General features: G+C 37.6%; 1 protein-coding gene across 3 annotated transcripts in view; it reads right to left on the bottom strand.

Annotated features, from left to right (window-relative positions):
• ZNF521 (zinc finger protein 521) overlaps positions 1 to 27,480 on the bottom strand; it is a 294,695-nt gene that overhangs the window by 247,007 nt on the left and 20,208 nt on the right. For all 3 annotated transcript variants that reach the window (XM_074383662.1, XM_039463844.2, XM_074383660.1), the window contains one exon: positions 17,471 to 17,650. Coding sequence is in view for 2 of the 3 variants with exons in the window: in XM_039463844.2 (XP_039319778.1) it covers positions 17,471 to 17,650 (180 nt within the window). In the remaining variant the exon portion in view is untranslated. The remainder of the gene's footprint in view (positions 1 to 17,470; positions 17,651 to 27,480) is intronic.

Below are 27,480 nucleotides of genomic sequence, written 5' to 3'. Positions count from 1 at the left end.
AACACTATACATGTGTTTTGTTCCTCAGGTGCACAGTAAGATTCTAGGCAACAGGTTTCACGACTCATATGTCTTTTGTGCCCTCATAATGCTCAGCAGAAGATGTGAATATAGCAAAACGCACTAACACATACACAATAAGTATGCTCCTTTATTATGTTCGGTGCATTGCAAAAACAGTCAGCTGTCTTTATGGTCATTTGTTACACAAATGCACTTCTTCAGGCACTATTTTCCTGGAAACACAAACTACAGCTCTCCCATATTTAAATGACCTCACTTAGACCCGATGATTTGCCAAACTATTGATCACCTGAACATCTATTATAGCTAGACCAATTCCATGATGCTTACGCTTGCCTACTAAAAATGAGGTATAAATACTTTTCACTGCACTAAACTGAGATTAATATATGTTTTAATTTTGGAGCTAATTTATAAAACTAGAAATAAATCTTTTAAAACCACTCTAAAAGTTGCATACATAATTCTGTGTTACTAAATAAGTAAGCTACAAGTATAAAATGTTTTAGTGATATCCATTGCATGATGTCTTTATATATATACCAGAGTATATGCTAAAAACTCATAGCAGGGCCTTAATTTTTAAAATTTGGTATAGAATTAACCTAGAATAAAATGTGAATTTTCTTCACTGGGTTTGGAAAACAGGTCTTTCTTCTTTATTCCCAAAACATAACATTCTTTATTTAAAGAATGTTAAACGTCAAGACCTTCCTCAAAAGGTAATAAATGCAATTAAACTAATTCTCATTTCCTCCATTTGGCCAGTTATCTGTAGCAGCAGTAACACATCAGTTCTTTCTGAATTTTAGAAGGGGAGAATTTTAAGATGGAATGCCAGATAATAACTCATACTAATTCTTTCAAAATATTTCAGGATTCTGGAAGACATTCAAATCTGGAATATGACTCATGTGAGTTACTCTTAAAGGAAACACTATCTTCTTTAATAATACCAATACTACCAACACTAATAATACAGAATGTTTATCACATCCCTTCACTGTCCAAGCACCTTGCCATGATGACACATCTACTAGCTCATTTAATGGCCACAACCGTGAAAGGCAGGCAATGGCAGTACCTTTACAGGTAAGAGAACTTTAGATTAAGCATTTAAGTAATCTGTCTAAGGACATACAACCAGCTTTGGGAGAACTGCAATTTTCATTTTAGTCAGCCCCTCCATCTATTACAGTGACATTTCCACCAGTCCCATTAACCACACAACACTTTTTACTCATTTTAACATTTTGTAAGTTTTGTTAATTCATTTCTCCTGCAGAAGATTGGTAAGAATTAATTACTACTGAATGATTACATTGATTTTTTTTAAGCTAATGGAATTTTTAATGAAAATAATACGAGGAGAGATGATGGGAAACTGCAAGACTGAAAATCAGATATAAAGGCAGCCTGTTAAGATTCACAAGATAGCCACAGATTCTAAGCGATGAACAGTAAAATTAAATGTCTGGTAACTTCTTTCTTTGGGGGGGAAGGTGGGCATAACCAATAATTCCTTAGTAATAAGATTTCCCATGGAGATGGACCTTAGTATATTTTTTTCAAAAAGGAAAGAAAGCCCTACATGCTCTAATCCTATGAGACTAAAGCACCCTTCTTAGCTTCCATTTGCTGGATTTCAATAAGGCATTAAACCTTGTATGTCAAAATGCCTCATACTGAAAGACAAGCTAGCCAGCCTTAATGCTTTATACATCCTGCTTTTACAGACAAGATTTGTAGGGTGTCATTTCCACTTGCTACAACAATCCCAGCTAGGAGAGGCTTTATAAGTAGTAATCAATCTGAGAAGAAGAGATCCTTCTTTATTAAAAAGAAAAAGAAAGAAAGAAAAAGCTGAATCAGAAACAGTGTTACAATAATTGGAGTAAGGCTGGAGAGAAACTTAGACAAGTCATAAAAAGAAAACCAAACCACAATTCGAGAAAAGGGAAAGTACTTACGTGGCCTGATGTCTATCTTTTGGTTCTGGCCTAAGTACACAACTCGTGCTTTAAACAATTCTACCCGGAAAAGTATCTCAGATTTAACACAAGCAGAAAGGGAACCCACCATCCAAACCTGCTGCTTCTTATTCCTTGTATAGAGTGATGGCCGCCAAACACAGCTGAGGAATTCAGAAACACAACTAATCACTTACCACATCTGAATGATTTTACCTCCCATGTATTCATTGAATTTGGCCATCCCCTCCACCCTATGACCACCTGCATTGGTTCTGATCCCATCTTCTCTTACTAGTACAATTGCAAGAGCTTCCTATCTCAAAGCCCTTCCCCACAATGTTCCTTCCACAATCTAACTCTGCAAAATAGAATCTAATCTGAGTATGTGTTCACTCCCCTGCATAAAATATGTGATGGTTACCCACTGCCTAAAACAGTAATCATTGAACATTCTTAAACCTGTAAATTCAAAAATCAAATGAAATTTGACTTGAATATTCATCTTGGGCTGCTCTGGTTGCAGGGAATGGAGAATCCTTGCTAACTCAACACCCTACCTCCACCTCTACCTTGCTGGTATCTGTGAAGCTGCTCAGAGCAGTCTGAAAAATGCAGGCCAGAGAATCAAAGTTGAGCTCTTAGCATGGTGTCCCCATTGCCAGATCCTGCCTTCCCTTCCTGGTTCATTGCACTACCTGGCTCCAACATGGTTTCCAATGATCCCTACCTCCTGGTATTCACACCTTTGGGCAATTCTCTCTCACACACCACAGCTGAACTGTGTGACCTGTAGAATATGGTGTAAGTAATGTTATACCACTTCCAGGATGAGGTCATAAAAGACACTGCAGCTCCCATCTTGAGGTATCTGTCTCTGTCTGCTGTCTGTCTGTCTCAGAGTACTTATTCTAGGAAGCACCAATTGCCATGTCCTGAGCTACCCTACAGAAAGGCCCTTGCAGTGAAGCCTCCTGACAGGTCTACAGGCAGAAGCCACGCAATTAAGCTCAGAAGCAGATACCCCAGGCCAGGCATAGTAGCTCACACCTGTAATTCCAGCACTTGGAAAGACCAAAGTGGGCAGATCACCTGAGGTCAGGAGTTTGAGACCAGACTGGCCAACATGGCAAAATCCCATCTTTACTGAAAATACAAAAATTAGTTGGGTGTGGAAGCACATGCCTGTAATCCCAGCTACTCGGGAGATTGAGACAGGAGAATCACTTGAACCCGGGAGGGGAGGCTGCAGTGAGCCAAGATCGCACTATTGCACTCCCACCTGGGCAACAGAGCCAGACTTGATCTCAAAAAAACAAAAAAGAAAAAGAAAAAAAAGAGTGGATACCCCAGCCCTCTCCAGGCCACCAGATAACTGTAGCTCTGATCGACATCTTGATGGGAACCTCATAAGAAACTCTGAGTCAGGATCTCCCAGGGAAGCTGCTGCCAAATTCCTGACCTATAGTAACTTTGACAAAATACATGGCCGTTGCTTTAAGTCAAAAACTTTTGGAATAATTATTATGCAACAATGAATAACTAATACATTCACATTCTCTCATTAATTCCTCACCTTACACATTTTCCTACAGCTTAAAATTGCCCAGCAGATTCTATGCTGCTTCATACCTCTTTCCGATTCTTTCTCTTCTGTTGACCTGAAACACCCCTTTCCCTTTTTTGGCCTGGCTAACTCTTGCTCATTATTCAAGACATCATGTGCTCCAGGAAACCACCCTGATGTGCCAAGTTGGCGTTAATGACACCCGCACCCTCCGCAAAACCTCCCCAGCAAAATTATTTATTTCTCAGAATATCCTGGAACCTGTATTCCCAGGATTTACTGGTCAAACAGTAGGACCCTGACTGACAGATGTTTACTGAACTAAACTGCTGATGCATAGTGATATGAGAAAACACTACTGGGAGGTGCTATTTACTTCACTACTTGTGGATGGTCTTCTTAGTGTAGCAAGAAAGGGTGCCATACACTCACACACTTCACATTTCATTATGCTGAACTGCAGTATCTAATCAATATCATAATAGTTATATTATTAGGCACTTGTCAGTATTTTAGCCTGGTGTTCCTAAGAAGAAAGCTATCACTGTATAGCTGTCAGGCACTAACTTAAGCTCCATCTGGAAGGGACCATTAGCAAAAGTTAAAGCAAAGCATGGTTCTTTGCTCTTTTGCTAGGCACTGAAACTAATGAATTGCAAAGGGCAGGCAGACTGCTTGCAGAAGGAAGTTAGTGGTCATGGAAGGAGGCAGAAATTAACTGGGGGAAGGGGGTGCTGTGCTCATCTATGCTGCTTCATAATCACTGCTTCAGGCCAAGTGACAAAATAGTACCAATAACGCCAAGAGAAGCTCTGCTTAGGTTTCCGCAGGCCACAGAAGGTGATAGTGAGAAATGACTGAGGTTAAAAGATGGCATTCTTTCTCCCAACACAGAGAGACACTTTGGTGGAAAAACAAAAGAAATGAACACACCAATGAACTAAGGCTTGTACCCAAAAGCTATGGCCTTGGAAAAGGAAGAAAAGCAAAAAGAGAGCGGTAGAAAAGTACAGACTATTCAGAAACAGAGGAACAAAAAAGCGACTCAAATATGAACTCTCACATAAAATTGTAAATCTTTCCCTTTAAATGCATGATTATATATACATATATATAATATTTAATATAAATATTAAACCAGATCATACAGCCACAGGACATGGCTTTTTAATAACCAGCATAAAATACTGGTGGAACACAAATACTTTGCATAGAAAATAAAATTAGGTATAAGAAATAGGAAGTATATAATAGATTTGACAGATTCCTTTTTAAAAAGATCATAAAAGCATTCTCAAGAGTCTGTCAACCTGATCATTTAATTATGGAGGGGAACAGTTTTACAAAATAGACTATATGAAAGTTAAGTTTAAAGGCAATCTGAGTAATAAAAACATACACTTTAAATAATTCATAAATTAAATGAAAAAATGTTTTGTTGGTACAACCAAAAAATATGTCTTAGTGCTTGAATGAATAATGGTGCTTTTTCTAAAAGTGTATTTCTTCTAAATTATTTTAACAATGACAACCTTTTCTATAAAAGTCGATTTTGCAAGAATGATAGAGATAGGAAAGTTGGTGGCTGCTCTTACTTTTATTTTCTGCTTTTATAACCAGTTCTTCGTTCACAAGAGATCTGAATGTCTACCACCTATTCCAGTATCTCCCACAGCAGAAAACCAAGAGCTCTGAGGTCATCAAAATGGGCACAATTTCAAGAAAGCCACACAAGATGGATGAGTCTTCATTAAATAGATAAACTGACATTAAAATGAACATTTCTCAAGACTAATTGGAATTTTTACTTGAAAAAAAGTTCAATGTACATGCCTGCTATACGCAGCCTAATATTAATTATGCATTTAAAGGTTGAAGTTAATGAAGCTTATCACCCCAAACATCCTTGTCTACATTTTTATTTAGTCACCAGGGGGAGCTAATTCTGCTCTGTGAGTAGGTAGAGTCTAAGAGTTAGATTTTAAAAGGTGGGGAGGTGGGGGGGGGTTGAAGGGAGATTAAATTGATGTGGTATTAAATATATTTCAAATATAACAGTGTCCATAAGGCAAATATATTATACATGCAAAAAAAACCAAAAGAGAATTAGGTATATATCTTTTCTTGTTAAGTTAGAAAAAAAAAAAAATGAAAGCCATAAATTAATAGACTATTCCTGTGTTTGGCAGAGGACATATATACACCCAGTCACTTATGACACTATGATTCTATATTCTAACAGCTAATCTTTTGCTCAAAAATAACTCATATAATTACATTATATTTATATTGAAATGAATGTTTCTTTACTCTTTTGCTTCATATATTTTCTTCTGTTCCAAATATATTTTTTAGCACTTTTAATGTGTGTTCAAAGAGTTCTGCGAAATAAGCTACTTAAATTCATTCTACAATACACCCAGGAGACACAATCCCTTTAAACTTTGAGATGCTCCAGTTGGAACAAAGAGGGGGAAAGGGTTCAGAGTTTGTGGAATAATCACCTCTAATCGATCAATTTCCCCTGAAGGTAAAACCGAAAGAAAGGAGGAGTGAAGAGTTCCAGTCCAATTCCTTGAAGTTTAAAGGAACTAAGCCCCGAGGCACAGTGTAGAATGATTCCTGCCTTCCCCTCCCAAGACCTATTAAGAGGTCATAGATCTCTGTGACATGGCTACCATTCCCGAAAGACAAGATCCCCAGACAGACTTACCACAAAGAAAAGGGTGTGGAAAAAGTCTATGGCTAATAGCTTTTTTAGTAACTCATTCCTTATAAAAGGAAACAGATAAAGGTCACGAGCATCTTAAGTAGAGAACATGAAAACAATGTACAAGTAAAGTCAAGCAAACATGTAAAAAAAAAAAAAATCAACATCTTAAGTTTTATCATGTTGAATTTCACATTTTGAGAACAGGCGAAATGTGGCAGAGCCTTTATGTGCATACAACTGTATCCAAATGGCTGAACATGGCGCTTACAAGATAGACCAATGACTGCAGAGGGCCTAAGAAAGAGTGGGCCTCTTTTAATTCATCTTCCCCACAAAAGAGATCCCACTGTCTCCACATCCCAAATACAGCCCTTCATTTATAATTTTTACACTTCTCCACAGGGACAAACTGACAGCTTTCATTACCATCAATGACCATCAAGGACACAGTAGAAATTCTTGAAGATATTCTCCCATGCTTTGTGTTCTTGACAATTTATTTACAATTTTTGGCAAATGAATCCTGAAACCACACAGTTAGATCATTATATATTCATTATTAATTATACAACTAAGGCAAAGCAATTTATCTAAAACTTCTATAGTTCTGCAGACATCCAAAGGTAACATTTTCTTATATACAGATAAATAATGATAATTTTCTTCTTGAATTCTATTCATTTCAAAAGACTAATTATAAAAAAACTCAAATTAGTCAAGAAACAGGTGATTCGTGAACATAATTATAACTAATGTAAGATATTCTCCACTTAGGTTTTACTTGTTAAAATTAAAGTGAATATACCCATTTATTTTCTATTTCTTGAAGAGAACATCCTTCAAGTACTGTCCATTCATAATCAGCAGCTTTCTTGTGAATCACAAGTTATTTAAGCAGGCTAAAAGTTAAAACGCCTAATAAAATATGGACACCAAAATTACGGAGAAAGATTTCTTATAGTACCCCTTCAAAATCCAAACTTTTAAATTTTAGTTAATAAATGTAACAGATCATCACTTATACTGGGAAAACATTCATCAGTACAGACTGTCCTTTCATAAATCCCAATTACAATACCCACAAGCATTCAAAGAGCTTTGAGAAAATAACAGATCTAAAAACAATTATTTTACATCCATGTTTTGGTAGCGAATTTTACAAACAAATATATCAAGAATAGAATGGCAGACCAGGTACTAATACTCAAAAAATTCTGCTGCAGCAAAATCAATGTGAAAATAACAAAGGTTGTATACTAGGTAATGACTGAACTGACCCTCTAAAACTAGAAAAAGCAGCATACCCAGCCTACAGTTCAGAAGTCAGAAACAACTATGGATGATCCTTTGGTAACTGCGTAGAAGAACTTTGTCGGAGCCCTCACAGTTGAAGGAAGTGACACACTCAGACCCACGCCTTTCTCTAAAACTGAGAGGAACAGAGATTTGGCGAGTTGTTTTTTACCTCATGAAATAAGTGATATTCAATAACAGTGGTCTCTGAAATACAGGGTACATTACTCTGCAGGAGAGGGGATATTCTGAATAGTTAGAAAACAATCAGAACAGACACCAATCAGAAACAGCCATCCAGGTACTAACAAGACCTTCCTGAGTAGCAACGAGATAAACAGTTCTCCAGTCAGCTAGGCGGGCTGGCTTATCCGCCCCTTTCATCCCATCTCATATTAATGCAGTCTACCATGTCCAGCGAAGCAGACTTACGGATCATCATATTTAATTTTCTTTTTTTTTTCTGAGACGAGTCTTGCTCTGTCGCCCAGGGCTGGAGTACAGTGGCACCATCTCTGCTCACTGCAACCTCTGCCTTCCAGATTCAAGCGATTCTCCTGCCTCAGCCTCTAGAATAGCTGGGACTACAGGCGTGTGCCACCACGCCCAGCTAAATTTTTATTTTTGGTAGAGACAGGGTTTCACCACATTGGCCCGGCTGGTCTCAAACTCCGGACCTCAGGTGATCCGCCTGCTTCAGCCTCCCAAAGTGCTGGAATTACAGGTGCGAGCCACCACACCTGGCCCATTATATTTAATTTTAACTAATCTAATCTAATTCATGCAAAGTCCTCAAATTTTGACAACTGATTTTAAAAGTTTTCTGCTTAAAAAAAAAAAACGTGCAGGATATTGATAGTCAAGCGCAAGTAATCAACAAGAAAAAGGCAAATCTGGCCCTTCCAGGCCTAGTAAAAGCTCCTTGTCACCTACCATATGAAAGGGAAAGGAAGGGGGACAGTTTCATCAGAATTGACTAAAAGTTGTCAAAACAAATGCATAGAAGTGAGATTATCAGTAAAGTTCTTAGAAATATGAATTTACACCCACCGCTGATAACAACCAAATGGGAAAGAATAATATACATTCTCTCTGGAGGTTTTGTGAAGTGTTTTTTCAGTTTCAACAGCCATTAAAATGAATTACCAAAATAAGCAAACATAGACCAGGACTTCAAAATAACATAAAATTATTTTTAAATCCTGCTTATTTCATCTTTATCTAATTTTTTGATTTCTGTTTTTGTGAATGTTGCGTAACACATGTATCTATGTAATATGTTAGTAAATATATATATTATAAAAGTGCATACTAAATTTTTTGGCAAAAAAATTTAGAAATCACAAGTCTAAAAGTAAAATGCATAGAGATAGGCTGGATAGTAGAATCAATGGTGGCCATAAAACTGCATTTTGAGGGCTTAGGGAGATTTGCAGAACGAAGCAGGGTAAAAGCAGACATATTTTAGGCACAAAATGAGGAACTGATCAAAATGGAAGGAAACAGGAAAATAAGATTTATAGTGCTTTAAGCCTAATTAATATAGAAATAGATTAATAATATATAAATTAATAACAAAGTATGAATAATGAATTAACACAGAAATTAATATAGAAATATGCAAATAAAACTTATAATGCCTTAAGCCTAATTAATATGAACTAAAAAGTTAAAATATCACATTTATTTTATGTAATTTATTTCAACTAATGGTTTGATAAGGAAAACAGCAAAAAAAAAGTTCTAAGCAGTTCCAATCTGCTTTTATGAAAACGATGCTTCATTCTATAAACTGCTCATTTCCCTTATTCCCACTGCCAACAGAACTAGCTGTTAGAGCACTGTATTGTTCATTGGAATGAACCAGGCTTTAATTTGCCACAACCAAATGACACAAATAAACTCACTTTCACATTTAAAAAAATTCTTTGGCCAAATAAGGATATTCCAGACGTCAAAAAGTTTCTTCAGCTCACAAAAATTGTATGACGCTTCCAGGAAGTTTCATAACATTTAAAATAAAATTAAATGGACGTAGTGCTTTACACTGATGAACAACAAACACTCATCAATTCAGTTCATTTCCCTAAAAAATGTGAACAGGAAGATGATTTGTAAAGAAGCCACAACCCTGGATAGGGCTTTATGTATCCGGTCTACAAACATGTTTCCCAAAACTATAGCAGAATGACCGCCACACATATTTCTACACACTCATCTTCCAATAGTATGGTAGACCAGAGGGTTAAGAACTAATACAATGCTATTTAGTTTTTTCTGCAATTACGCCCAGGCAATTCACATTAATGATGTGAAAGAACACTTAACAGACAACTCAAGTTTGCAAATTAGCAGGAGAGAGGAGAAAAATGAGTCAGAACAACAAGCACAGAGTATTACCAAATGCACTTTACACATTTATCCTGTTAAGTGTAGCTTAGTTTTGATGATTTACAACGCTAGTTCTTACTCAGTTTTGTAAGCATAACAAAGTCTCTGTAATCTCAGCCTTCCCCATAGCACCCTGCTATTAAATCTTTGTTGAGCAGTGTGATGAGACCCCTCTGGCTTCCAGCCCTCCCCACCCCCTGAGGGAATTGGCAAGAAATGATAGGCTTTGTGGATTAGTAAAATGAGAGGTTCTCTGTGCTTTTCCTTCTTTAAATATATATTTTGATAATCTGTCTTCTGCATCAGAGAGTCCCAACAGCATTAGAGTGTTGATTCCCCAGCCTCCTAGCCTCCAGGAAAAAGACAGCAGGGCTGGGGCAGGACAGGTGGTTTCTATCTACTGCTACAACTGAAGAAAGAGATTTAATTTTTTCTTTCACCTTTCCCCCTATTCCTTCAAGCAGGGATGATACATAACTTACTTATATATGTTGGACTGTAGACGCCAGGAAAACTACACCATGAGACAAAGGAGAGAGAACTCATCTGTGAGTGTCACCACGTCCTCTGCTATCGTCAGGGATTGTTTCGTTCTTTCTTAGATCAAGGATGCTTGTCCAAAAAACTGTCCAAATTCTAGAATACTCTCTCAGTGACACACTCCACGAACTGTGTATGAGACTCACATTTCCTTTATCCCTGCAGGATCCACTGTCTAAAATTTCAGTCCATATGGACAGCTAATCATTATTTGACCTGGCACATAATCTTACAGCTGACTCTCAAATCTGGGTCTAGAATTGATCATCTTGTTCTGTATTTGACCTTCATCTCCAAAGGCTTGGTTTGGTCTTGGCTCAATTTCAAGACGTTTGATGCAGAGTGAATAGGTTTTCATCAAGGCAGACTCTCCAAGGAATGTGCATCACCCTTGGGGATGGAACTCACCAACGGAAAAGATCTTAAGTTATCAAGAAAACCCTCAGTTAAAAGAAGGGAAGAACCTAAGACAGGATTTCTATGGCTCTCTCATAACAGAACTACCCTGAGTAACCCACACAGGCATCAGAACATAGCATATACCCCTTTTCTCTTATTTTGCAAATCAACAAGTTGTAAGATATCTTTCACTTCTAATCGTACCATATAATTAACCCTCTAGCACACTGCTCAAGATTCCCTCTTTCTTTACACAGATTGTTCATCAAAAAGTCTTCAGGCAATGGTATAGCTGGGTAGGTCCAAACGTGTCAGGAACGACTTCAAGATTAATAGAAGGGAAGCCACAAGCAGCAAAGAATAAGCTGAGAAAGCAGCAAGATCAGACGATGGAGTGGGCAGGGAGAAAGGAAGGGGGGAAATATGGACAAGGAAATTAAGAATCTTGGAGAAAGGACCAGAATTAGAGGAAAATTAGCAAAGATGCAAATGGGGCTGAATGAAGTTAAAAGACAAAAAGAATTTGGAAAAAAAAAAAAGGAAAAAAGAAAGCAATAAAACCAAGAGGCAAAAAAAAAAAAAAAAAAAAAAATGTATACATAGAAATACCTTCCTTTGCTAAATCCAGCACTTTGTCAGTCAGTGGGACGGAGGGGGTGGGGAGAAGGGCAGGGAGAAGCAGCACCAAGAGTGAATTCAAGCAGTGGGAAGCAAACACTGGAACTGTCAGACTTCCCAAATTACACTAAAAGGCTTTAACCAAGCAAGAAGGCAAAGCATAATATGACTTTTTTAATTAAAATGCTTCCAAGTGTCTTTAATCTTTTCCAGATCAGACTGGAGGGCAACCTTCAGCCAACTCAAGCTTCAACTTTAACACCTTCAACAAACATGAATGATTCCTGATTTCATTTCTCCCTCTTTTTTTTTTTTTTTTCCTCTTCCTTGGCCTCCATGTCTACTTTGCCTCCCAAATCTACCACCATCCCAAAGAAATCATCCTGAACAGCAATAAACATGAAAACAACACCCATCAGATACTCTTTCTGGACACGTACATCAACAAGTGGCAAGTAAGCCTCTACTTTTTTTGTGGGGGGTTGTGTAGGACAGAGTTTCGCTCTTATCACCCAGGCTGGAGTGCAATGGCACAATCTCAGCTCACTGCAACTTCCGCCTCCTAGGTTTCAAGCCATTCTCCTGCCTCAGCCTCCTTCAGTCCCTCAGCTGGGACTACAGAAATGTGCCACTATGCCTGGCTAACTTTTTTTCTATTTTTAGCAGAGACGGGGTTTCACCATTTTGGCCAGGCTCATCTCAAACTCCTGAACTCAGGTGATCTGCCCACCTTGGCCTCCCAAAGTGCTGGGATTACAGATGTGAGCCACCACGCCCAGCCTCTACTATTCTACCTCTGACTAACCTGCTGTAGTACGTGAGCACAGAATAGATTCCCTGCTTTCAGAAAGCTTCAGACTAAAAGAAACCAGATATTGTATCAGTTTTTTTTTTAAAAATTAACTCATAAATATTATCTTCATCATGCCACATGTGGAAAATTCAGCATATGCTGCACAGATATTATTAAAGTTGTATGAGACAGGAATAATGCCTTTTGCTTCCATTCAATTTCATAGAGCTGAACATAAGAATAACTATAGGGCAGGAAAAATTAACCACTCACTAAGTTGAACTTGAAGTTTGTTTTCTAAATTATATGAATTTTAAAATAACTTTTAGCATGAGAGAGGACCTACTCTTACCAAAGATGGGATTTCTTGCTAGATTAATGTACACTGGCATCTCAGTCCAGTGAGTACACTGAAGTTCCCGTGTCTTTATTATCGGTATAAACCGATATTAGTGCTGATTCTACATAAGCAAAGCTTTGTTTAAAGCACCAGTTATTCTACTGAAAATGGCATCTTACTAATTATCTGCATTTAATGGGACTTTCCAAAAATGGTATGTTCTGGGAAAAATACAACTTAAATGAAGTCAATTAAATAGACACGAGCTAGAAAATCCACAAAAAATACCAATAAATGCCCAACAGAATGTCAAAATTAAAGACAGACAATATAAGTGTCAGCAAGCACGTACGACAACCAGAACTCTCATCTATTGCTGGTGGGAGTGTAAATGGTACAATCGTTTTGAAAAAGAGTTTGGAAGTTTCTAATAACAACTAAATATATCCTATCTCATGCCCTTCACCCAATGACCCAGAAATTCTACTCCTAATGATAGAAATAAAACATATGTCCACAAAAGGATCCATATAGAAGGTTAACTACAACTTTATTCATGATATTCAAAAACTAAAAATAAAGTATCCACTGACAAGAGAATGGAAAACAAACTCTGATATGTTCATATGATGGAATACTACACAGCAATAAAAAGAAACACACTACTTACATACACAACAATATAAATGGATCTCATAGACACTATACTGAACAAAAGAAGCTGGACACACAAAAAAAGGGTACATGCCATATAATTTCATTTATAAGAAGTTCTAGAATAGGCAAAATCAATCTATGGTTAAAACAACTCAAAAACTGATTAATTCTAGTGGAGCATTATTCATCTGATGACGTGTGAGGGAACTTTCCAGGATGAATGAAATTATATCTTAAGAAGGGTGTGTCACATGTGTGTATTGATTTTGTCAAAATTCACCAAATTGTATACTTATAATTTATGAATTTCACCGTATGTAAATGGTGCAATAAAAATTACAGCATTATTAAGTATAAACAAATCTTAAACTCAGTTTACCTATCATGGTGATATGAGTAAGCAATTTTGAAACTACTTACTGTATATCCCAGGCTCAAGAAACTGAGTGAACATATTAATAAGAATAATGGAAGCCAGGTTCCTCTCTGCTAAGGAAGGCAGTAACAAATACAGAAAGGAAAAAGACTAGGATGGACCTGAAGGACTGAATTGAATGAGAGGTATTAATATGACCATATGGTTTTTACTGGATAAAGAAATATACACATATGTGTATATACTTGTATATGTTTGCCTTTTTTATGAACTATATTATATGTGCATTATATTAAGTATGCATGGGCTGGGCATGGTGGCTCACACCGTAATCCCAGCACTTTGGGAGGCACAGGAGGGTGGATCATGAGGTTAGGAGTTTAACAAGACTAGCCTGGACAAGATGGTGAAACCCTGTCTCTACTAAAAATACAAAAATTAGCCGGGCACGGTGGTGGGTGCCTGTAATCCCAGCTACTCGAAAGGCTGAGGCAGAGAATTGCTTGAACTCAGTAGGTGGAGGTTGCAGTGAGCCGAGACACGCCACTGCACTCCAGCCTGGGCGACAGACTCCGTCTCAAGGGGGAAAAAAAAGTATGCATGTACATTTCCTACTTCTGTCTACTGAGAGGTCTTTAAGTAATGGTATACCTATAGCATTAAGCATACATAGTATCCATATCTTGGTTTCTAAATACTTTTGTCCTCATTAAGAACAAGGACTCCTTAAAAAAAAAAAAAGAAAGAAAGAAAGAACAAAGAAAAAACACACTGCTGGCTGACTGCAGGACTAGGACAAGAAAAGACTATGATGATTTTGGAGCATCTATTTGCAACAGAAACTAAAGTTCTCAAATAATGATGAAGGCATATTAAACACATTCAGGATCCTGTTTGAAGGGACTCCCATTGGCTAATCTATGGCAATCTGGGTATCAATACAATGAGAGTAATGAATTATGACCCACGAAATAAAATCAAAACCTAAAAGATGACCGTAACATAAATATACAAATAAATGAATAAGAAAGAATATTACAGTAGGCTAACAAATAGACAAAGTATGAATTTGCAATAGACATAAAAACAGTGAGTACAGCTGGCATGGTGGTTCATGCCTGTAATCCCAACACTTTTGGAGGCCGGGGTGGGCGAATCACTTGAGGCCAGGAGTTTGAGACCAGCCTTGCCAACATGGTGAAACCCTGTCTCTACTAAAAAGTACAAAAATTTAGCTGGGCGTGGTGGTGCGGACCTGTAGTCCCAGCTACTCAAGAGGCTAAGGCGAGAGAATCACTTGAACCCAGGTAGGTGGAGGTTGCAGTGAGCCGAGATTGGGCCAATGCAGTCCAGCCTGGGTAACAGAGCAAGACTCCATCTCAAAAAAAAAAAAAAAAGAAACCATTGGTAAACATTTTATGAAAATGTGGGTATTTATATAGTATCATCAAAGTTATCCTCCCACAAATTACTAAGGATATACAAAGAGAAACAGTAACTTTATAATGAAAACTGTTAGCAGATACCACCTTAAACAAATATTCAATGTTAACATCATCACCACTGTAACCAACTGTAACCAACTAACATCATGTACTTCCTGATCTGATGCACTGAGAGGGTGCAATATCACTTCTTTATTGCTCCTACTGCAGGAGCCTGAATACTACAGATGCCTATGAAACCTGAATTTAATCATTGGGAAACATCAGACAAACCCAAATGGATAAGCATTCTGTAAACTGACCATTAGCTTCTCTTCAAAAATGCCATGGTCAGGAAAGACAAAGGTCTGAGAACATTCCAGGTTAAAAGAGGTAAAAGTGATGACAATTAAATGTTATGCATGATCCTGAATCCTGGAGGAGGAGAAAAAAATAGCTACCAAGGACATTATTAAGACAACTGTTGAAATTTAAATATGGATTGTGAATTAGTACTATTTTGTGTTAACGGGTTAACTTTCTTTGTTTTTTCTATGAGACAGAATTTTGCTCTTGTTGCCCAGGCTGGAGTGCAATGGTGCAATCTCAGCTCACTGCAACCTCCGCCTCCCAGGTTCAAGCAATTCTCCTGTCTCAGACCCCCAAGTAGCTGGGATTATAGGCATGTACCACCATGCTCAGCTAATTTTGTATTTTGAGTAGAGATGAGGTTTCACCACATTGGTCAGGCTGGTCTCGAACTCCTGACCTCAGGTGATCCACCTGCTTCAGCCTCCCAAAGTGCTGGGATTACAGGTGTAAGCCACCGCACCCAGCCAAAAGATTAACTTTCTCAGTTTTGTTACGTATACCATGGACATGTAAGAGAAGAGATCTGTTCTTTAGAAATACACAGGATATATTTATAGAGGTGTGATGTCTCCCACTTTTTCTCAAATGATTTAGAAAGAAACTGCTAAAGGTGAGAGAGAAACAGAATAAAGTAAATGGTGAAAAATGTAAGCAACTGGTGAATCAGGTAAATGATATGCGAGTTCCTTGTATTATTTGTCTGATTTTTTCTGTAAGTTTGGAATTGTGTGAAAATAAAAGTTGCTCCCTAAAAGCATATATAAACTGTAAAATATATGTGTATGGCCAATATTTATATAAGCAACATGGATTCTCAAACTTCTGTTCCAGAAAACGTTTATGGGTTTTCCAAAAGAAAGATGATTCTGGGGCCTGACAAACTTGCTCACTATAATCCCTTTCTAAAGAGAAGAGCCACAATGCGCTTTTAATAAAGAGTCCTATTTAATGGATTTAATTCAACATTCCACAATAATCTGTTCAGAAACCCTTGTTAAAATAGAACACACTTTAAAATCTTATAAAAATATGAACATGCAGTGGAAAACAGTCAGAGAACCACTTGTCCAATAAACACATTTCCTATACTTGCTTAACTGAAGAAAGATTTGTGCTGGTAAAATAAGAGGCAGAGAGAGAGACGCACGCATACACACACATAGGAGTGGTGTCAGCTTCAAACAGGAGTAAATGATGTGTATCTTACAGACGTCTATCTAAAATACCCTACCCAGGCTCATATAATGTATTCCTGTAGGATAGATTTAAAGGGAGTAAATATTTGGTAAGCTGAGCCTCAGTTTTACTTAGTCATTACATTGAACACGCTATGCAATACGTTACTTTAAATCTGACTCTTCCAAGGAACTGCACAGCAGAATAGCTTGCCAGTCATAATGAGCCACAATACCTGCTATGGGCCAGATATTGTGCTAGGCTCAGATAATTCGAATAAATAAGACACAGTTTCAGTCATTAATCAGTTTTCAGTCTAATGAATGAGAAGGAAAAATGAACACACCCAATGAGAACTGTGGTGCTCAAGAATAAGTATTGGACTTTATGGGAACACAAAAAATGTGGCTAACTCAGACAGAGGGAAATCAGGAAAGGTTTCCTTCAGGAAGTAATGTCTAAGCTAACATATGTTAATTTCCCATGCCGTCTTTGAAAAGGTATTCAAAGGATTTTTAAAATATTCTATTAGTCATCCAATATTCATGTTCGGCTCCTACATGGCATCATGTAAAAAAGAAATTAAAAAAGAAAATACACCCTTGCTATTAACATCTAGGTGCATTTCAAAATCTAAGAGGACTGTGACACTGAGATTACCCCAAACAACCATCTCAGCATTCTTTCAAAAGCGCCTCTAGGCTTAGCTAGGTATAGGAATAAAATAATTAGAGGAGAAAAACACATAAAGGAACAAACTGAAAAAATCAGAAATAGAACAGTACAAGAAGACCAAAAATGGGTAAGTATTGTTTACCTGTCAGTTGACATTGATTGATCTTGTGTTCTGTGATATCGCTCAGCGATTCAAACACCTGGAGGCAGCTGTCACAGCTGTGCACAGCTTCGTCTTCCAACTCCTCCCCGTCTTCCGGCCTCTTCTTACAATCTAGTGCCTCTCCATCTTCAGTCTTGTCTTCAAGTTTACAGTTGGGGTCTGAAAGAAAATCAACACCGTAAGTATGGGGTTTAAAGACAGGTTCTTTTAAAGTAACTTTTAATCTTCTTGCTACCAAAAACAGAAACACTGTTTTCCTTGAAGTTACAACAGGAGGGCTTCATTGTAGATTTTATTACAGGAGAATCAAAAGTGAGCCTCTCCTAAAATTATTCAGTTAGTGATTATCAAAGGACGTCTTCCTTTTCCCCACCATGTAGCCCTTTTCCTATCTCTCCCATGAAATCACTCGTCCACTCTTAAGATTGACTCAGCCATTTTTCATAGCCTTTTAGTTTTTGCTTAAAAGAGAGAGATAAATCACTTTTAAAATTTAAGTCTCCAATGTAAAAGGAAGAAAACCCACTGTGCTGAAGAATGAACTCTTTTTCTGCTAAATATACTCTTTCAAGAGGAATTAACCAGAATTAGCCAAAAGTCTAGAATAAGCTAAGCTAATTACCATAGGCACAAAATTGACCTTTACTTACAAACTGGTCAAAACACACAGCTACTCCATTATTTGTTAGACAGTTATAGCAAAACAAGCTCTCTCACATAGCAAAACATTCTGACAAATGCCAACTCAAGTGTAAATTTATGTCTCTTGTTTTCAAATTATCCAAAGAAGTGAAATAAGATATACAAAAAACAATTATAAATAATCAACAACTTGAGTTAGCATTATCAATGTTGTAAAGCTGATTGTTGTGAAAACTAAAAATAGTTCCATTTGACCTAAAAATGATACACAAACAGCAGGGAGAGGTGGGGCTGCGGGATTGGGGGGAAGCACGTGGAATGCTTTCACTTATAGCTCAATAAATGCTTTTTGATTAGTTACGCTGTCCTTTGACTCATTTCCTCCCAAAGAGGGAGGGAGAAAGGAACTGTGTGGGGATGGGGCAGGAGAGTATCTCTTTGAGGGAAATTAAGATAATAGGCTAATACAATCAGTGACTGAATTTATGGGTTGTTGATTTCCAGTAACAAGAAGTCCTTCAAAGTCATAAACTCTATCTCAAAATATAGTAAAATGAAACTAGAGGTTTCTATTTTCTGTAAGGCCTTGACTAGTCAATGAAATGATTACAAAAGAACTGTATCGAGATACCTAAGAAATACGTAATGCATTATCTGTAGCCACATTTTACATGACTGCAGTATTACTGTTAATGGCTATAATAAATATGGAAATTTAAGTATACATATGTTTAATTTTTTTAATTTTGCTTTTTAGAGATGGGTCTCACTAGGTTGCCCAAGCGGTAGTGCAGGGGCTATTTATAGGCACTATCATAGCTCACTGTAGCCTCCAACTCCTGGTCTCAAGCAATCCTCCTGCCTCAGCCTCCCAAGTAGTTGGGACCACAGGCACATACTGCCATGCCCAGCTATTTAATATTTTTAATATTTCATTAAATGTTCCAATCAAGAATCCACAGAATCAAAATTAACCAATTATTTCTCAAAAAAGTCCATAAATGCCACCACACCACTCTGAGAGTGCTTTCTGCTATCTTGCACATAGCATGTTTCTATGAATGCCTCTTCTACAAGTCACTTATACTCCCTTTTTTGTCTGGCAGTTGTTCTAAAGCCTTTCTTCACGTCTGCAATAAACATAACTATATCACCAGCCTTCCAATGATTCACATATGCCAAAATCAACTTATATCACAATGTACCTGATAATCTCTTGGGTTTTTTAAAAAAGCAAAATTCCTTTTGAGTTTTGTTTGTTGGGGTTTTTTCAAAAAGAACACACTGTTTAAGTAAATTTTCCCCCCAAAAGGAACACACAATTGGTAAATTGGCAAATTGGTAATTTGGGTTGGTTTGCCATCTGGAAAATTATTATCTCAACATTCTACATAGTGCCCATTTCGGTATACCAGGATTTCGACTGCTCACTCCTGGGGGGAGTAATCACAGAGTTTTCCCATTTGTCTTGCACTTTGCCCAGCATAGTTTTCTATCCAGGTGAGTGCTTAGTAAATACTATTTAGTGATGGTGAGAAGGGGAAGGAGAAAAAAAAACAGAGAGTACCTTTAAAAGTCTTTTACTGGTATTTTGTCTGTAAACAGAAACAGACCAGTTACCTCCAAAGTAAAAAGCACTCGCATGCCTACAGTTTCCAAAGCTGAAACTATAGGACCCATCCCATTTAGGTTTGCTTCTCTCAAATATTTCATCTGGAGCTTCAGATACCACAAATGGCAATGATTCAAAGATCTCCAACAAACTAAAAACAAGTAGTGAAATACTGCCAAACTCAACAGCAATTCAGGAAAATAAATAACTGTCCCAACTATGGCAAACTGACCCCAACACCATTAAAATACTTATTGGAAAGCAGCGTGCACTCATGAATACTCGTGGTTGTTTAGCATAAGTTTCCAGTTTCTCAAAAAAACTGATAGTACTCAGGGAAATGTCGATGTTAGGTCTGAATTTTAATATGAGTATTTAAATGCCACACATCCAGTTTGCAGACCTGTTTGTTTTTAAATAAGGAGACTCTGTGAATACTTTAAGTACTATACAGAGAAAAATGATAAAAACTCACTTTCCTTATTATTCAAGAATATGGACACTTTCCATGAATCCAGTATCAAAAATACAAACATAGAAGAATGCATGATGCTTTCGCTCTTAAAAGCTGAAGAATGACCCCAGTCCATGCTTCCATCACTGTGGCTAGTTATTAAAATGAGGGTCATTTTAAGACTAATAAAAAATGTTTTTGCTTCCACTTCTGCATTTGCAGATAGAACCCTTCAGGGACCGAAGCCAGTCAAGCTTATTCACTTCTGCTGCAACTTTAGGATGCATGCTCCAGCCAACTGGCGAATTTGTTTTTAGGTCAACACTTAAGAGGGACCCTCTGGGAGGCGGGTTCGATTATAGCCTATGATGCCTTGGTGTAATGAGTACTGGAATCTCAGACTCTCTCCTTGTAAGATTTTTCCAACCTCCACTTTCACGAAAAATTCTTTTTTGCCCATTCAAAAGATGCATTTACTTGTGCTGGGGTTTGCATCCCTAATGCCAGTTGATGTAGGAAGATTCTAGAAAGCTTACACTGTCAACCATTTCTTTCCCACAGGTGGCTACACTTCAATAATTGCACATGGCCTTAGTGATGTAGTTTTTATAAAGTCCTTTGAGATTCAATCATAAAAAATAATTGTATTACTCTGCTAGCCATTCAAACCTCTGACTTCAACCTGAGGGGTTATAAATACAAGGTCCATGCCTCTAAGTACTGCCCTGCCCCCAGCACCACTGCAGGAAAGATCATTGTTCTTCCAACTCCATTGTTGTGCTATAAACCCAGGGCAAAGGGTGATCTTTTCAAATATCCCTATACTCTCCACACTGCAACCACAAACTGTGTCATAGCTGCAGGCACTATTCGCTTTCCCCCTGCCCTAAATGATGCTGCCCAAATATGTTGCATTCAACACAAATGATCTCACCTCCTCAACCAACTTTCTACTTCATCCTTCGAAAAGGGTGCTGTGGGACACTGGATTTATATCCTTCTAACTGGATAAAATGCTGAATTTTGGAACACAGGCACAACTATTATTACAAAAGTAAGTGGCAGCTTTCTGGTTCCAATTTTGTTAACATTACTTATAAATAGGAATTTAAAAGAGGCATTCTTTTCCCTGATTATGTTCTCTGGCAGGTGGTTCTTTTCTTTGTCTCATCCTCCTCTTCATAAGAATTGTTATTGCTATAACTTGGTTTAATAAAATTACAACTGTGCGGAAAATGAAAAATTGCACTGGCTTAAAAGTGTTGGAGGCAATAAACCCATGGACTTCAATTAATTTCAAGTGTGGGATCAGTTTAAGGCCAACCAGCAGAAATTCTATTCTGTCCATGTAAAAATGAGGTTTCACCACATTTACTTTTTATAACCTATATAAAAGTCAAGTAAAAGTAATGAATATCTAAAAGCCATCTCAGTGGACTGGCAAAGACTATCTGTATTCTTGAAACTCATCTTACATATTTCTCTCTGTGCAACAAGGATCCCATGCCTGATCAAAGCTAAAATGTCAAACTACTGAGAAAACAGCCCAATTTCCAATCCATTTCGCTGCCTCAAAATGGACCTCCTTCCAAGCCACTTTTGCATGGAAAAGCACTGGCAAAAGAAAGAAAAACTAAGAGATCATGTGGTTATAATTATTACCAGGCAAGGAATATTTCTGCAGCTCAGTGGTAAAGTAAAACTCTGTTGCTCTCTGCTCCCAATAGTGTCCATCGCAAAACAACTGCCTCATTAAATCTCTGCAGTAAGATTAATATGCCGTAGCTGCACTACATTTATAACTTGGTACTCTATAAAAAGCACATTTAATGGTAAGAGCCAGAGCCTAGATACAAAGTATTACTATAAAAACTTCTGGCAGCAAGTACACAGTGCAGGCCCTCTGTTCCTCTTGCAGGAGATATAAATGAGGCTTTTCCTGGTTAATTCCAAGCATGAAGCTCTACCTTAAAAACCAGAGTCAGTTTTTATGAGAGTGGCAGAAACACAAGATTCTGAGGATGATGTAAATATGAATGCAAGAAGATTACTTAACAACTAAGACTGGCAAGAGATGAATGAACCCAAAATACTCCACTTATATACACACGCGAACTGAAAACTGGACCACTTCCTAACAGTTTGTTCTCTGATCATCGCCAGCTTTTCACCAAATTAAACAGCTATGGCATAAATTACACAACCTTAAGTCAACCCACACAGTGCCCAGTGAGTTCAAGAAACTACCAACTAAAAAATACATACTGCCTTAAAAAAAAAAACAAACAAATCTTAGCTTCACTATGATGACCATGACCTTCAGGATCTTAATAACCTAAAAGTGTTAAAAAATAAAATAAAAAATTAAGGGAAAAGTGGTCCCAACACGACACTGCTAGTGAACTAGTAAAAATAGAGGGTTTCTGAGACTGTAGAAAGCTGCCCGAGTTCTTTCAAGGATATTGTCTGAAAACAAAAAAAAAAGCATTATAACCCAGCATCACATATTCAGGAATTCTATACTAAATAAGTAAACAAATAATTCAGTTGAATGCATTCCATGCCAAAATCTCCCCAAGTCACTGCAAATGATGCACCTCAGGTTAACAACCATCTTGTGCTAACTGTAATTAACTGTCTAATGATGTTGTATTTAAAGTTCATGTGTGTACGTACAACTAGTCTTCTAGGTTTAGTGACATATTTAGAAGTCCCACACCTAAAAAAAAAAATCAGGGAGTATCTGTTTAAAACAAACCATGTCTGAAAGCACTCTTCCCCTACAAGCATGTTCAAATCGTAATTCCTGATTTATGTTCATACTTTTTAAGACCAGAGAAAGTTACCTTCAGGCTACAAAGAGTTAACAAGAAGCAGAAAGCCTTCCTGGTTTTCAAAAACCAAAGGGCGGGATCATTATTTTGTGCTTTCTGGGCTCTAGATATGCATTCTAACTTCAAATCCCATAAGACGAAAACAGATTTAGGGGAAATAAATCGCACACTGTTATAAAATGGCAAGCAGGCTCTAATGAAGGAAGGCAGCATTGCCAGACTGTGCAGCCGTCTGTCCCGCACTCGCCTGCTGGTCTGCTGCCTCATTTTTTTTTATTACTGTCAACTAAAGGTAAACAAACAAACAAAACACAAACAAAAACAAAAGCAATCGATGGGGTCGCTAAGGGCTGAGCATCCCTGGAACCACATCGGCCTAAGCTTAGTAGGACTGTGATGGGCATCCCAGACAGAGACCTGGCTGGGCACCAACCAGTCCAAAGAGCTCCCGTGGTCACGGATGAGAAGGTGTTCCTTTTACTTTTTCTGCAATGTTTATTTTCTAACCACTCTATTCTCTGAAAGTTATTAAATTGTTTTACAGAAGAAAAAGAAAGGAACCTGTCATCTATTTGTTCTTTCCTTTGCCTATAAAATCTTCTCAGACAGAAAGTATGATCTCTGCATTAAACAAAGTCACACTGTTGAAATTTAGGCTTTCTGTGGTTTTGCTTGATTGTTCTACAGGTCTATCACAGTCCTTGAAGACCAAAGAGAAATATCACAGATGTACTATTATCAAGGAGAACATGCCAATCGTGAATTTATTACCACTGTCTAAAGTGAAATTCCTTGAAGGAGGATGCTGAATGGGAAGAAATTAGCCTTAAGGGAGGTTAAACGCGCACACACACACACACACACACACACACACACTCGCTTGTACACTTTGCAACAAAAGTTTCTCCTCTTCCAATCAGAAAGATCTACCCAAGTTTCTTTCTTCCATTATTATTCCCCTTTATCTTTACCTTGAAATTTAGTAAAAGAAAAATACAATAGAAGAAAGCAACTTCAGTACTCCAACTTTAATATAAGGAGTAGTTTGCAATTCTTTACTAACATATTCCTACCTTTAGAGTCATTTAACTTCACAATGAATTACTATGGCTGCCTTGGCACAACTTCAGTAAGCAAACATTTCTTGAACACCTATGTGGTTAACAGCCAGTTGATTAAGTCCCTGGAGATACAACGTCTAAATTCCTGTCCCAAGAAGTTTGCAATCTGCTGCAGCTTCCCAACTGGTGGGTCAAAAGCAGGTTCAAGTGTTTTGGGATACTGATCCTTTTAGCCCTCAAGGTGACCAGGCATGGCTTAGGGTGATTGGACACTGCAAGTCTCTTTTCCCTGGCCTTGAGTGGTTTTGCCCATTTACCCAAGTTTGCCATTTGAAACTTACTTTTCTGCATATGTCATTTCATGAGAAGGGCTGACAAGCACAGGGAGAGAGAGAGAAGAGTAAGTCAACGACTACAGCAAGAGGGATAAGTACTCAGAGGGGCATCTATTTGGGGCAGGGAAATTCTACCCCAAAAAGAGCAGCTCGGACTAAATTTTAAATGCTGCATAGCACTGAGAACAAGAACATAGCTCTTCAGGCAACAGAAACACAGGTAAGGCCATAGACACGTAAAACAACATGATGCCTTCAAAGAAATGCAAGTACCTGTGTTGCTATTCAAATGGTGAGCGCTGGACAGATCAGAAAAACAGTGGGGCAACAGCAGAGACCAGGCTGGAAAAGCAGCTAGAGCACGAAGGAACTAATGTGAGTGAAACATCCAGATGTTAACCTCACTGCTATCCGAAATCACTGATGGATTTTAAGTAGGGGACTGAATGATCTGGTTGATATTTTACAAAGATGCTCCACTGGTAATTGAGAGGGTGGCATAGACAAAGATCAGACCTGGAAGTGAAGAGACCAATCCAGAGGCTACAAGACAAACCAGGAAGGAAGTAGAGTGAAAACTAAGTCAAGGCAGAAAGGAAACAATGGTTCTGGAAGCCACTATGGAAACAGGACCTGGGTCGATGGTGAGCAGAGGAAAGTGGAGAGCTGTCTCAGTGTTTGCCAGGCACTAGGCTTGGTGGAGCCATTCCTAGACAGGAGCATGCTTTTCCCACTATCTTCACATCCAGGTTTTGTCTTTTACCCATATTCTCACTTACCTAAATAGTGACAAAGAGGTGCCAAAGCTGGAGAGAAACTGGGCAGAAAAATCACACCACCTAACTTTTTAACCTAGTACCAGAGGTCTGCAGGGGCCCCAGTGACACTTCTCAGGACTTGAAAGATCTCTGGTAAGACTCCTTTTACTTTTTAGCCTTATTTCAAACACACAATGCTGAAGAAGTGTAAAATTAAACTGAAAACCAAAAAAGACACTGATTCTAATATCCCTTTCTTATTTCTTCTTTAAAAACATCATTACCCATTAGTTTAACTAAGTTAACATGATTTCACTTGCAGGTCATGATTCTTTTCATAAGACAAAGTCAACACACCAGACGACTACTTTTAATAACATAAAACCCAAATACATTTAAAATGCTTGTTTTAAAAGGTACATACAGCCTTTTCCTAAAAGAGAATATGTTAAGGAACTACCAAGAATGTGACAGCGCAGCAGGGGAAAGAGATGAACCAAGCCTAAAATGGGTACACAAACTCAAAATCACCTATGCTAATGAAGGAAGAAAAAGGTACCCTGCCAAAGCTTTTTCAAGATGAAGGACTTTAAGTAAAACACCAATGTCTTTTTGTAATCTTGTTGCTTTTCTTTTGTTTTGCTTTGGCATGAGCCTTTCTTCTTGCCAGATTTGAAATGCCTCAGGCTTCCAACTACCCTGATGCCTTCAGATTCAACAAGGACACATTTGAATCTCATGTAGTCTCTTACCTCCTGCAAAAAGAACCAAAACCAGCTTCTGTAGGTCCATGCTCAATCTTAAACCCAGCCTCAAAGATCCCTTTCTTCCATTTTACATGAGAAAGATACTACATACAAATACTTTTAATATCCAGCTAATCAAGTACTAATTTCTCAATAGCAAAGCAACTTTAATACTACTAAAAAAAAAAATCCACTCTGGAGAAAAACAAATTATTTGAAAACATTTATGTGTAGTCTTTAGTACATAATGACCAGGTATGCTGAAAACTGCTTCTCAGACAAGACAGCTGCAATAAGAAATAAAACCAATTTTTGAACCTAGGATTTAGACATTTGGACATTTGGGAAAGAGACTAGCTTCTCCTTATACTAAATAAGTCTATATAGCCTTCCTAGCAAGCTAGAAAGCATTAGTTCCCCCAAGCAAAGAAAAATCTGGGGCCAAATGCCTTCTTAGTATTAGCGGCATCATACTAATATTCACACCAACTGTTTGTATTTTTTCAGCCGTTTTAGATACTGCCAATCAAACTGCAACATTTCTGAATTGGACACCTAAAGTTAATATCTCAACAATTACTGAAGCATTAGCTTAGGGGGAAAGTGTTTTGTTTGGATCAAGAAACACTGGCTTGCTGCAATCTAACAATACTCACCTTCACATTTTGAGAAGGTAAACCCAACCTCATTCACAAAAATCAACACAATATTATCACTCCATTCTCTTTACTAGTGACTTCCGACTCGCTTTTTTCCTTTTTTTCCTTTTCTTCTTTTTTTAATTTAGGAAGTTCCTCTCCTTAACTGCAATTATATTATTTGAAAGACAAGGACAACTGGATTTATCGAAAGTTTGTTAATTAATCACCACATTTTGGGCATTTACTATTCCACTGAACAGAACCATTTCACCCAGGAACATGAAAAAGTGTTGGGTTTTTTTCTTTCTTTCTCCCCCTTCGGCAACTCCAAACGGTTCTCAAACTGGGAATCAAACTGCCATTAAGATAAAGAGAAAAATAATTTAAAAACGTACGAAAACAGATTTTTTTCTTTTCTTTCCTAGCTAACACATAAGTGGAAAATCCACATTTGTAAGAAGTGATCCCATTTAGGAAGATAAGAAAGCATTTTCAAAACAACTGCTTTGGCAACACGATGACTCAGGAAAAGAGAAATTTTTAAAAAAGAAAAATCCTACAAAATAAGGCACAAATTTGTATAATGAAAGATCGAGCAAAAAAAAAAAAAAAACACTAAGGCTGTGATTTATGCCTTTTGAGCTATGATAAACTACAAGAAAATTTATGTATAGTTGAAAAAAAGGAATTCATTTTGTCTTCCCCTAGCTGGTCTAATAAATTTTAAAATACATGCAACCCTAAATGTCTAAGGTTCCTGCAGCCCAATAAACAAAACAAGAAAAGCCACACAACCAAAAATAAACTATAAAAATAGATCATTATTGATTTAGTACCATTTCTGCAACACTTTCCTTAAGGAATCTGAAACAAAGGAAATAGAAGAGCCTCATTTGTTTTAAACTT

This window comes from Saimiri boliviensis, chromosome 13, assembly GCF_048565385.1.
Source record: "Saimiri boliviensis isolate mSaiBol1 chromosome 13, mSaiBol1.pri, whole genome shotgun sequence".
Lineage (NCBI taxonomy): Eukaryota > Metazoa > Chordata > Mammalia > Primates > Cebidae > Saimiri > Saimiri boliviensis.
This window is presented reverse-complemented; position numbering and strand designations above follow the sequence as displayed.